The 12,639-nt window shown below is 36.1% G+C and overlaps 1 protein-coding gene across 3 annotated transcripts in view; it reads right to left on the reverse strand.

Annotated features, from left to right (window-relative positions):
- CEP85L (centrosomal protein 85 like) overlaps window positions 1–12,639 on the reverse strand; it is a 173,018-nt gene that overhangs the window by 16,581 nt on the left and 143,798 nt on the right. For all 3 annotated transcript variants that reach the window (XM_032862395.1, XM_032862396.1, XM_032862397.1), the window contains exons 9-10: window positions 10,422–10,539; window positions 9,878–9,928 (exon numbers count right to left, since the gene is read on the reverse strand). In XM_032862395.1, coding sequence (XP_032718286.1) covers window positions 9,878–9,928; window positions 10,422–10,539 — 169 coding nt within the window. The remainder of the gene's footprint in view (window positions 1–9,877; window positions 9,929–10,421; window positions 10,540–12,639) is intronic.

Below are 12,639 nucleotides of genomic sequence, written 5' to 3' on the forward strand. Positions count from 1 at the left end.
ACTAGACTTATTGCGATCACTTCACAATATATAAAATATCAAATCATTAGACTGTATACCAGAAACTAATATAATGTTATAATCAATTGTATATCAATAAAAAATAAGTTCACAGGTGAAAGAAAAAATGTATACAGTTAATGGTAACAGCACAAGATTTGTAGTCAGACAAAACTAGGTTCTGGGCCCACAGCTTACATGTTGTGCAACTATGGGTATGTTATTCAACCTTTGAGGGTTCCAAATTCATCAGAAAGAATTTACAACCTTGTAAGGCATTGTGAAAATTATGCAGTGTGTATGCAGACATTTGTGGTATCTGCCTGTTCACAAACCCCATGTGTCAAAAGCATCATATAAGAATTCTGCACCTCTTGGGGCGCTGCTTGCTGGACTGGGCTGAGTGAACAAACACTTAACCAAACCTAAGGAACTAGTACCCAGAGTCTATGAATCTCTCTGTGTGTGACTGAAAATAAACTATAGAACTTAGGGGCTGTAGGGCAGCTCTATTCTGTCATGTGAGCTAAAGAATAAAGGAAGTGAGTCGGCAGAGAAAAGAATGAAACACACTGCATGAGAGAAGCAACAAAGTCTCTTCTTTCTTGAAGCCAGGTTTTATTCCTACATTGGTTCCACAGTATCTCTGCAACCTCATAATACAGTAGATTCTACTATTTTTGCTTAAGCTAAATTGAATTGGTTCTGTTGCATATAACCAAAAAGCCTAAATGACTTTCACCTGGTACAAAATATTTATGCAACACTAATTCTTTTCATCTTATACTAAATATTAAAAAGAACCCATTTCTTAAATCATCCTGATGTACACTTTAAATATCTTATAATTTTGTCAACTATACTTAAATAAAACTAGAAAAAATAATGAAAGCCCATTCCAAATTCAGCATTGTGGGCAAAGGTTTTTGGTCTCTTTTGTTCACTAGATATCCCCAGAAAGAGTGCCTGGCCCATGGTAGAAACTCAGTTAACAGTTAATGAATGAAAAAGCATGAAAAAGTAATTAACACCCAATTTAGTTTTTAAGTAAACGGCTATGTTCATTCATTCAAAACCAGTTATTGAGCATCTTTTTTTTTTTTTTTAATATTTTATTTATTTATTTGAGAGAGAGGCAGTGAGAGAGAGCATGAGCGAGGAGAAGGTCAGAGGGAGAAGCGGACTCCCCATGGAGCTGGGAGCCCAATGCGGGACTCGATCCCGGGACTCCGGGATCATGACCTGAGCCGAAGGCAGTCGTCCAACCAACTGAGCCACCCAGGTGTCCCTTGAGCATCTTTTATATACAAAGCACTGTGCTAAGTGTTGAACTGGATAAGGACTGTTCAAGGAGCCCAGTGCACCTATTACAAGACTCTTAAGTAAATGTATCAGGAAACAAAACCAGGCATTTTATTTAATCTCAAGGAGCTAATAATTCTACCATTTTGTAGAGTGTAATGTACTAAAAAATTTCACTTTGGAGACAAAATTTCCAAATTCTATTTCTAGGCAACTGAATGCCAAGTGCTTTCCACAAGACTAGCTTTCTGACATGCTCCAGTTTAAGGATCTTTCATTCCAGGAGAAGACACTGAAAACAAACTTTCCCCTAAGGCTTACACAAGGAAGTGATCAGACTAACACTTCTCTGGTGCATTTTTGCCTTTCTCTTGGGATTTTTCACTTTGAAGCAGTGAGGAGCAATGCCAACAGCACGAACTCTAGGTCAGACATGAATTAGAATCTGCGCTGAAAAAGGCACATCTTTTTCAATCCTGGCTGCTTCATATATAGAAAGACACTCTTTCTTACCTTGTAAGCTTACTATTGAGGTTTAGAAATAGTAAGTATAATCAAAAAGCACAGCTCCTGTAATGTGTAAAATCATTATCACCAGCATCATCACTGATACCTCTGCACTTAACAGGGGCTCCATTTCTCACTTTAGCCTAAGTGTGGAGAAATATTAAATCCCTTTATTCCTTTCTGCATATTAATAAAAAGAAGAATTTTCAAAATGTTTGTAAAAACTAAGATTACAAAATAAGGAATATGCAAGCACCATAAAAATTGCTATTTTTTAGGTTTCAGTTTATAATAATCCAACTGTACAGCTCAAATTCCTCTACATTAACTATCACCTCACTACCTGATACAACTTTAAGAACAATCTGCCTGAGAATTCTATTTCCAGCAAGACAGCATGAGGAGCCTTTCAGATCCACTCCTCTGTGGAAATTTTATTATTTTTTTAAAAGTTTTTCTTTGTCAGAGAGAAAGAGAGAGAGCGAGCTCACAAGCAGGGGGTAGGAGCAGAGAGAGAGGGATAAGCAGATGTCCTGCTGAGCAGGGAGCCCGAATGAGACTCAATCCCAGGGCCCTGAGACCACGACCTGAGCCGAAGGCAGATGCTCAACCAACTGACCCACTCAGGAGTCCCTTATTTATTATTTTATAAAGATTTTATTTATTTATTTGGGAGCAAGCGAGAGAAGAGAGAGAAACATGGGCAGAAGGAAGGGGAAAAGGGAGAAGGAGAAGCAGACTCAGCAGGGAGTCCAATGTGGGACTCAATCCCAAGATGTTGGGATCATGACCTGAACCGAAGGCAGACACTTAAGTGACTAAGCCACCCAGGTGGCCCCTCAGTGAAAATTTCAGAAGAGCACATTTAAAGTTTCTATAAATGGTCCTATGAGTAAACAGAAAATTAACAAACTTATATTCAAGAAAATCTATTGAAAGTTAAGAACAGCAAAATCTATAGTATTTGAAACAGAATCCAGGCCATCTTTATGCTCTCATAGCTCAGCAAGATGGAAATTCCACTCCAGACTGGGACAGCCAATAACAGTAACACAGGGCTCCCTGTCCCCCTAGCTCCGAGTTATAAAGCTACCTTCCCAGGAAGGACAGGACGTCAGGATTTCTTATCCTGCCCTCAGCTCCCTGCACCTCAGGCTAAGTTCCAGACAAGTATAGCCAAAAGATGGGGGAACCCCAACTCTTTTGCCCAAGCTCCCTACTGGGATGGAGACCTTACTTCAGGTACAGCACCACAAAGAATACTGTAAACCTGACTGCCCTTGCCTTGGCTTCTGTGGCAGGGGTTCCATCCTGGCAGAAGCAAGCTAAGATCTAGAGGTACTGCCACTGAATTTTATCTTATGGCGAGTCACTAAGAAGTCTGAGGGGCTGCAGGGTATTGTTCCCATCAGCACTGGCCTGGCTCAAAGATTTTGCCCAGGGAGAACCAAGTCATAGAACAGAGAGCTCTAAATGTCTCTCTAAAGGACCTGAATTCATTTGCAACAGACTGTGAAGTTCAAGCCTTAGGGGCAATAGCAAAAGCTGTAGAGGTCTATCAGAATACCAACAACATTTTCTACAGAGCTGGAACAAACAATACTAAAATTTGTATGGAACCAGCCAGAGGAATGTTGAAAAAGAAGTCATTTCTCTAAAGAAGACATACAAATGGACAACAGACACATGAAAAAAATGCTCAGCATCACCTGGCATCAGGGAAATAAAGATCAAAACCTAAATGGGATAACACCTCACACTGGTCAGAATGGCTAAAATTAATGAGTCAGGAAGAAAACAGATCTTGGTGAGGATGTGGAGAAAGGGGAACCTTCTTAACACAGCTGGTAGGAATGCAAACTGGTGCAGCCACTCTGGAAAACAGTATGGTGGTTCCTCAGAAAGTTAAAAATAGAATTTCCCTCAAACCCAGTAATCACACTCCTACGTATTTACCCAAAGGATACAAACATAGTGATTTGAAGGGGCACCTGCATCCCAGTGTTTGTAGCAGCAATGTCCACAATAGCCCAACTATGGAAAGAGCCCAGATGTCCATCGACAGATGATTGAATAAAGATGTGGTGTATATATACCATGGAATACTACTCAGCCATCAAAAGGACAAAATCTTGCCATTTGCAATGACATGGATGGAACTAGAGGGTATTATGCTAAGCAAAATAAGTCAGTCAGAGAAAGACAAATACCAATGATTTCACTCATCTGTCGGATTTAAGAAACAAAACAGATGAACACAGGGGAAGGCAAGAAAAAATAAAATAAGGAAAGAGAGAAGGAGGCAAAACATAAGAGACTCTTAACTCTAGGAAACAAACTGAGGGTTGCTGGAGGGGAGGTGGGTGGGGGGATGGGGTAATTGGGTGATGGGCATTAAGGAGGGCACTTGGAAGTAATGAGCACTGGGTGTTGTATGCAACTGGTGAACCATTAAATGGTACCTCTGAAACTAATAACATAGTATATGTTAATTAAATTGAATTTAAATAAACAATTAAGCAAATTTATACTTTATAAAAAATAAAGAATGAAATAGAGTTGTGGCAAAAAGCAGTTGGGAAGAAACTGTTAGATTCATTGAAGGTATAGGGCAGACTACCGGCTGGCTAGATTCCTAGAGAGAAAAAGTGAGACACCTGGGAAAAGCACTCTTGGGAACAGAAAAAAATCTCAAACATTAACCTAAGGAATTTTTCCTTCAGAGGAACCAGGACACATCGGTCTGTGAAGCCATTTATACCACAGGGCGTCACTGAAAACAACAGAATAATCAGCTGACAATTAATGGAGCTTAACTGCTGGTGTGGTCAGAGAAAGAGCTACAGAAGATTACATATTAAATTTATATGAGATATCTAGAATAGGCAAATCTATAGAGACAGGAAGTAGATTAGTGATTGCTTATGGATAGGGAGAGAATAGGGTTCAAGGGAATGCTATAGCTAAAAGGTAACAGGTTTATGAGGTGGTAAAAAGGTTCCAGAATTGACTGTGGTCTTAGTTTCATATAACGTAGTATATAAAAAATTACTGAATTGTACACTTCAAATGGGTGAATCGCAGGGTATGGGAATTATATCTCAATAGAGCTGTTATTTAAAAATCAACACAATGTAAAACAGATTAAATGTGTCAAGAACACATCCAGGTTTCTCAGAACTACCTCCTCCTCTTTTTCTCTTAAATTTGTCTTCCCAGTCAATTCCCACTTTCAGTGAATGAGCCCCCTAAGGACCATGATGGCACTTTCTAACTGCTCCAGAATGGGGATACTGCCAGGCTAAGAAGAATGGCCTGAAGAACGTGTTAATAATGTGTATTTCAAGCTTCGTGCCAGAGATACTGAGGTGTCAGGTTAATAATTGGGCCCAGAAACTTGTATTTTAAAAAGCATCACACAAATACTTTGAATGTTCACACATGATTGGTGATCACGGCAGATGACATGCTCCAGAACATTCTTCCTTGATGCAACTGAGCTGACTCCCTTTCCTACCTCTGAATTCCCCACCTCAGACACAAAGAACTAACTTTTCAGAAGTTAAATCTATCTTTTATATACATTTTCCAATATTTTAATTAAGCAACAACTGTACTGTGCATATAACAGGACATTAAAGACTTCTTATAAATACAAACACTGGAGAGAAAGCTTATTTTTAAAAAAGTTATAGAAGACTTTTTTGGCTGTAGGTTTTTTCAAAAATTAGTATAAATTTCTGATAAGAATATTTTTAGTTTTTCATGCATTGTAAAACAATTTCACAAAGGTAAAACTTGTAAAAATTAAAAAACTAAGCAGAAAGAACTTGTCAGGACACATCACAAAACTAAGATAGCAAAAATAGGAAATAAACATCACACAATAATAATATGAAAACATTAAATCACTTTATTTAGGGTAAAGAAAAGTTAAATTCTACTTATAAGACATTTTACTGACTTATGATTCATTTTCTCACTGTTTCTACTAAGAAAACCTGCTGGATGAAGGCTTTAAGAGAGACTTGCTGAAAATTGAAATAAAATCTTTGGAGGCTATGAAAACATCTTCCCTTGAAGTGTTATAAATAGGACAGACTGTCACAGTTTTGAGATTGGAGGTTTCTAATCACTCCTTTAAAAGTGAACAGTCTTAGGAGAAGGGAGTTGGGGGAAATTGGAAGGGGAGGTGAACAATGAGAGACTATGGACTCTGAAAAACAATCTGAAGGGTTTGAAGAGGTGGGGGGGGTGGGAGGTTGGGGGAACCAGGTGGTGGGTATTAGAGAGGGCACGGATTGCATGGAGCACTGGGTGTGGTACAAAAACAATGAATACTGTTATGCTGAAAATAAATTAAAAAAAAAAAAAGATTTAAAAAAAATAAATGGAAAATTACAGGTGTGGGAGAATTCTCCTGTTTTAGGATTAAAAAAAAAAAAAGTGAACAGTCCTAATGACCTTTAAAGCATCATTGTGTATTTTATGACATAATGATCATTCACTGATTGCTGTCAACTTAGAAAGGCCATTTAAATGCAAAAGTTCTTTCAATGAGGAAACAATTTTAATATGCTAGGGAAAACAGAATGCACCTAATAAACTTTTTTACTTTGTATCTCTGCCAAAAGCTTATAATGATTACATACATTGATAACAGTTCACTGGAAACAGGATTATGTAACTAAAACATGCTTTTAAGGAATAAATAGGAAGGAAGGCAATGCCCAATGAAGAACTCATTCACATTCTGACTGAAGCCACATTTATGGAAATGATGGGAAATGCTCTACTGCAAAACGTCTTTTTATACTGTATACTGACAGAAGAAAAACCTGTAGGAAAAGAAGCCAGTTTAACTATACTAGTTTTGTAAATGTAAACAAAGGCATTATTTCTAAAGGATCAATGAATAAACAAGTTATTCATGCCAGTTAACAATATCCTCTTGTCAGCTGAACAAAACAGTAACTAAATCTGTATTTTTATAGCACTGAACTCAATTTCAATATCAGTGTATGCTTTTACATGAAGTACTATTTTTCTATATTCAACAAATACAACATACTAGTAGAAGACCCTCCTCCAATTTCCAGAGTTGTAAATCAATAAATCTGCCCCTGACCTAAATCAGGTCTGTATTTATTGACTTCTGGTACAAGGGTGGTAAATCACAATTATATTTTAAATATAGCACTTTCACGCCAGAACAATGCCTTATTTCTATCTCCTATAAACTGGACATAAAATGAACATGGCAAGCGATTTTATTTTTTCCTTATGTCACAAAATTTAAACAGTAACAATAACCTGCTTATAGCCAAGGCAATGCAATACTCCAAAAGTCAACCAAATGAACTTTGAACAAATGTGGTCTTCTCAGTAATTTGAAGGGACATAAAGAAGCAGTGAAAATCCTAGTAATATTATGATTGTTTTGGTTACTAAACCTTCTAAAATGGAACAATTTCCTGGCACTGTGGACGAACAAAGAATATGTAAACTGTAACAGCAGTGAAATTTTACAGTAAGTTTTATACTGATTTTATACTGACAGCTAACATGTGTACCTCATGTTAGAAAATGGCTGGGAAGCTCTGTGTTATCACTCATCATAAGGTATTTTGTGTTGTTTTGGCTATAGAAAGGAGTCTGAAGAAAATAAAAACAGAGCTATAGCACATAGGAAGGACATCATAATCTACAGAGAAACAAGGCTGGCCATCCCTTATGTAAGCAGATGGGGGGGAAAAACTAGGCAGCTTTAAATAATTAGTAATTGAAGGCAACTGCTCTCTTATGTGTATCAACTTGATAATAAGCCCATTAACTGTAGTACAAAACAAGAATACTTTTTCAACCCAAAGTGTTCTCTTTAGAATTCTCCCTGTGGTTTCCAATACTAGGGAAATAATTAGTATCCATTTTTTAAAAATAGGCAATATTTTCAGATGTTTACAGATTACACATCTTTTTTTTCCCCATTTTATTTTATTTTACTTTATTTCTTTTCAGTGTTCCAGCATTCATTGTTTATGCACCACACATACAACCAAATAAAAAACCTACTTTTTTTAACTATGAAGGGCCAAAATTAAAAAGTTTTAACAAGGAACGTTAGGCAAAAAATTTTCTTACCATTTTAAGCATATCTGTCTCCATCTATAATTTCTATTCAATAGTATCTTGATAAATATAGCTAATTTGGCCAGTTATCAGCATTTGATATCTGCTCTGTTAGCAAACCATATACTAGATGTATGGCCTAGACAGATGGCCACAATGACTTAAATACCCATTGCTTCAAAACATAAGATAATAGAATTAATGAGTTTAATTTGAAATTTTTAATTTGAAATGTTCACACAAACATTTTCAAATCAAAGAAAAGAGTGGCATATAAATTACATATTCTTCTACATATTTATATATGGTCAAGACATATTCAAGTGTGACTAAAAAACATGGCTTTTGTGTAAGAATAAATTGTATTAAGATGCCACCATAAATAAGAAAAAGGCACATTTCAATTGATACAAATATATCCTGATAATCTATAAGGTGAGAGACAGTATGTGATAAACTAATAAAATCTTACAAGTCTTGTCCACAATTTCAGTGCCAAAGGACAAGGCTGACTGCCCTTAATTTGGATCGAGATAACTTTATTTGAATGATTTCTTGGAAAATGTTCCCAAGTGAAATATAAATTCCTTTTCTTGTGGTCTATAGTAAGTCAGTTAATAATGGCTGAGGGAACTTAATCATTTCGTGATTCAAATGGCTAGTAAAAAACTGAAGTTATGTCCATAGGAATACAGATTAAAGAGTATAACCTCCATGAACCAATACAGTAGGGCCACACACCACTTGTAGAATTGGCCTAGTATTTGATTAAAATGAGACATCATTTAATATGGCCAAAAGACAATCAAAACAGATGGTCTATTATTCTGACATTTAAACCATTTATTGTTTTTATGTTTTACTTCCTAAAAATGGAAGGTATTTTAGGAGGTATAAAAATAAGAAAATTATTCAGCAAAAATGCCCAATGGTTTTCCATCATACACAGAATAAAATACAAAGACATCTACCCCTATGTGATCTAGCCCAGGCTACTTTCCACCATCACCTTTCACCACTCTACCTTACCATCATGCACTTCAGACCAGCAGCCTTCTTGCTGGACTTGGGAGTACACCAGGCACCTTCAGGGCAATGGTGGCTCTCTCTGCCTGGAATGCACTTTCCCTGAGTTTTATTCATCATTCAGATCTCTGTTCAAAGATTACTTCCTCAGGAAAAACTTCATGACCACTGTATTTAATGAAGCACCGTCTGTCTGTCATTGTACTGTACTTTCTAATTGTACATATCACTCTTTGACATGATATTTTCATTTTGTCCATCTCATCCCACAGAATGGCTAAGGACTTGCTTTGCTTACTGATAAATCCCCAGTGCCAAAAACAGTGCCTGGCACACATGCAGGTACTCATTAATAAATGGGAAATTAATAAAAAATGAAAATACATTTAATCCACAGGTTTTGGTTGTGGATTATGAATCAGACACTCTTAAGCTCTAGATACGCACATGATCTACAACAGACTCTCCTCCTAAGAACCTAAGCAGGAGCTCAAAACACAAATACAAAACAACGTGTTATAGTTGGAGAATATACAAAGAATAAAGTAGAGAATCACTAGGAGGAAGAGATGTGTTGGCCAGTCACAATAGACTAAAAACAGTCCATTGTCTTTAATAAGTAGATCAATGCTGATCTTAACCAAATGTGTCCCCAGCAGTAGACTACACCAAGTTAAAAACAAGCAAGGTACCGAAAAGAGAAGAACAATCTTCCAAGATGTTTTGAATAATTAATTTACCAAATAGCAGTTTAATTCTAAAGTACAAGATTAATATTAAAGAATTTGCAACTTCAAGTGCTATTAATCTTTTCACATAAATATATATATGCTTTAGTATTTTTGGGGTTATACAGCCATTAAGAGTAAATCAGCATACAGCTAAATTAAAATATGCACAAAACATCCCTTACCTGAATTTCTAAAATCATTCTTTCAATCTCATCTTGTTGGCTGTCTATTATCTAAAACACAGGAAATATATCAGGGTGAATCAAAATTTTTGCCATTGCTTTTTAAAAGTACCAATATTTCAAGAAAACAAAAGCACAGAAATAATGAATTTATCTTTTAAAAAAATCAGGGTTTTTTTTTTAATAAAAGTATTCATACCAAGTATTCTTTAAATAGACATATGATTTGGATCACACATAAAAATGCAAAAGTCTGCCTTTGGTTCTTGATAAAACTCTATGCAATTTATAAAAATAACTTTGAAACAGACACTGAATAATTTAGGAAGGAAAAGATATTCTTTTGTTAAGAAGTAATGTAATTTCCTTAGCATGGCTTTTACGAAAATTTATTTAAATTTAAAGTGTCACTTTCTTTCCATATAAAAAGTTCAAACTAAGCTATTATTAACAAAAATATAAAATAAAGTAGCTATAGCATATGTCTATACACACATATCCAACATAATACAGATTTCACATTTATTATCAAAGATGAACTGACCTTACTAGCATTCTCATTTTGTTCTCTCAGGTTATCATTTTCATTCTGAAGCTGTTTTGCATCTAACATGGGAAGGCGAATTCCATCTTCAAGGCATCTTTCTACTTTTTGCTGCAAGCTGTGTATTTTAGAAAGACAATTAGATAAAGAAAATCCACTCTGTTGCTGGTTTTGGTAGATGATTTCAACATAAATGAAGTACCTTTTTTAGGGTCGGTAGTACTTTTTAATCAAGCAATAATTGAGACCTACAGCCTATACATGTATGCACTTGAGTACCTATATTTCATACAAGTAAGAAATATAATGGAAGCTGACCATCTTTTCAGAAATGGCAGATTTGAGGACAGAATCAAAAGTTACTTAGTGTGTGACATTCTTAGACCCTAATGAAGTTCCCCATGAAACTAATGTGAGCTCGGCAATCTAAATCCTGTTCTTTCCTTCTCCCCCCGAAGCAGAGTTCCTTGATTAAGAGGGTTGTGTTAGGGAACCTAAGAATAAGAACACACATCTTTTAGCTTCATTCTGAGCGTAGCAGAAGTCTGTTTATAAGGAAGCTGTTGCTAAAACCAGTAGAATTACATTTCTCCTTCATTAGTAAGAGCAACAATTTATTTACTACTTGACCTATTAGATTCTCATGCTATTCATGGCACAGAACTGCAATGCAAAAGAGGAAACAAAAGGAAGCCCTTCTGGTATACTAAGAATAAAAGATTAAAAGGTGTTAGTCTTTTTTAAAAGATTTTATTTATTTATTTGACAGAGACACAGCTAGAGAGGGAACAGAAGTAGGGGGACTGGGAGAGGGAGAAGCAGGCTTCCCACGGAGCAGGGAGCCTGATGCGGGGCTCCATCCCAGGACCATGCCCTAAAAGGTGTTAGTCTTGAGAAAGAAATGATGGTCACGTTTTGGTTAAAAGGAGCGATACCATTAACAATAATGACCAAAATCAAAACAGAAAGATACCTAGGAAGCTTATAATCATATTCAGAAGCTGAATACTAAAACAGATTTTTATAGTTGGAGTTTTGTTATTTTCATTATTTTTCTTCTTTCAAGTATTATGGCTTTCCTGCACTCTCTCTCTCTTCCAAAAAAAAAGAAAAAAAGAAGCTAAAGAAATGCTGTATCTTGGGGCACCTGGGTGGTTCAGTGGGTTAAGCCTCTGCCTTCAGCTCAGGTCATGATCTCAGGGTCCCGGGATCAAGTCCCACATCGGGCTCTCTGTTCAGCAGGGAGCCTGCTTCCCCACCGCCCCGCCCCCCGCCTGCCTCTCTGCCTACTTGTGATCTCTCTCTATCAAATAAATAAAATCGTCAAAAAAAAAAAAAAAAAGAAAGAAAGAAAGAAATGCTGTATCTAGATTCTGGATAAAGAACTGACAGTCTTAAATCGTTACAATACGGGCTTCCAATATGTTAATAAGTAACGGCACCGGAGAAGGTTTTTTATGTATTATGAATGCAGTGTACTGCTTTGTAATTTGTTTTTCCTTGTCATAAAAGTTTTTGCGTTTTCAGTCTAAAAGTGAAAAATACATTATTTCTATTTGAGAATACATTTTTTTCTCTCAATTCAGTGTCAAGACACTACACACTACTTCTATATATTTATAACATTCTAAGAGAAATAAATTACATTAAAACTATTAAGGTCTTAAAAAAAATGAACCAGCTATGAGAAGGGAACAATGTACTGTCATGAAAGGAATACCAAACAAAATCTTTCACATACACATTTTCATTTATGTTTTGAAGCATACTCACTTAGAAAATTAATCTCTTGAATAGTGAAAGTACCCACTATTGAATTACTGGGGACCCCATCCACATATTTTACCTCCATTTTGTTTTTTTTTTTTTTTTAAAGACTTTATTTATTTATTTGACAGAGAAAGATCACAAGTAGGCAGAGAGGCAGGCAGGAGTGGGGAAGCATGCTCCCCGCGCTGAGCAGAGAGCCCACTGTGAGGATCGATCCCAGGACCTTGAGCCAAAGGCAGAGGCTTTAACCCACTGAGACAGCCAGGAGCCCTCCATTTTCATTTCTAATGGAAAACTTTAATCTGATTTTTAAATACCAGAAGTTCTTATATATTCATAAAGTAATTAACTTAGAAATATTACATAGGCACAGATAAACGTAATGATGTAATTTACAGTCACATACATATCTGAAGTTATTCTGGACCCAAGGAATTCTTTCTCATAT

The sequence above is a fragment of the Lontra canadensis genome, unplaced genomic scaffold, assembly GCF_010015895.1.
Source record: "Lontra canadensis isolate GAN:19392208 unplaced genomic scaffold, GSC_riverotter_1.0 scaffold23, whole genome shotgun sequence".
NCBI lineage: Eukaryota > Metazoa > Chordata > Mammalia > Carnivora > Mustelidae > Lontra > Lontra canadensis.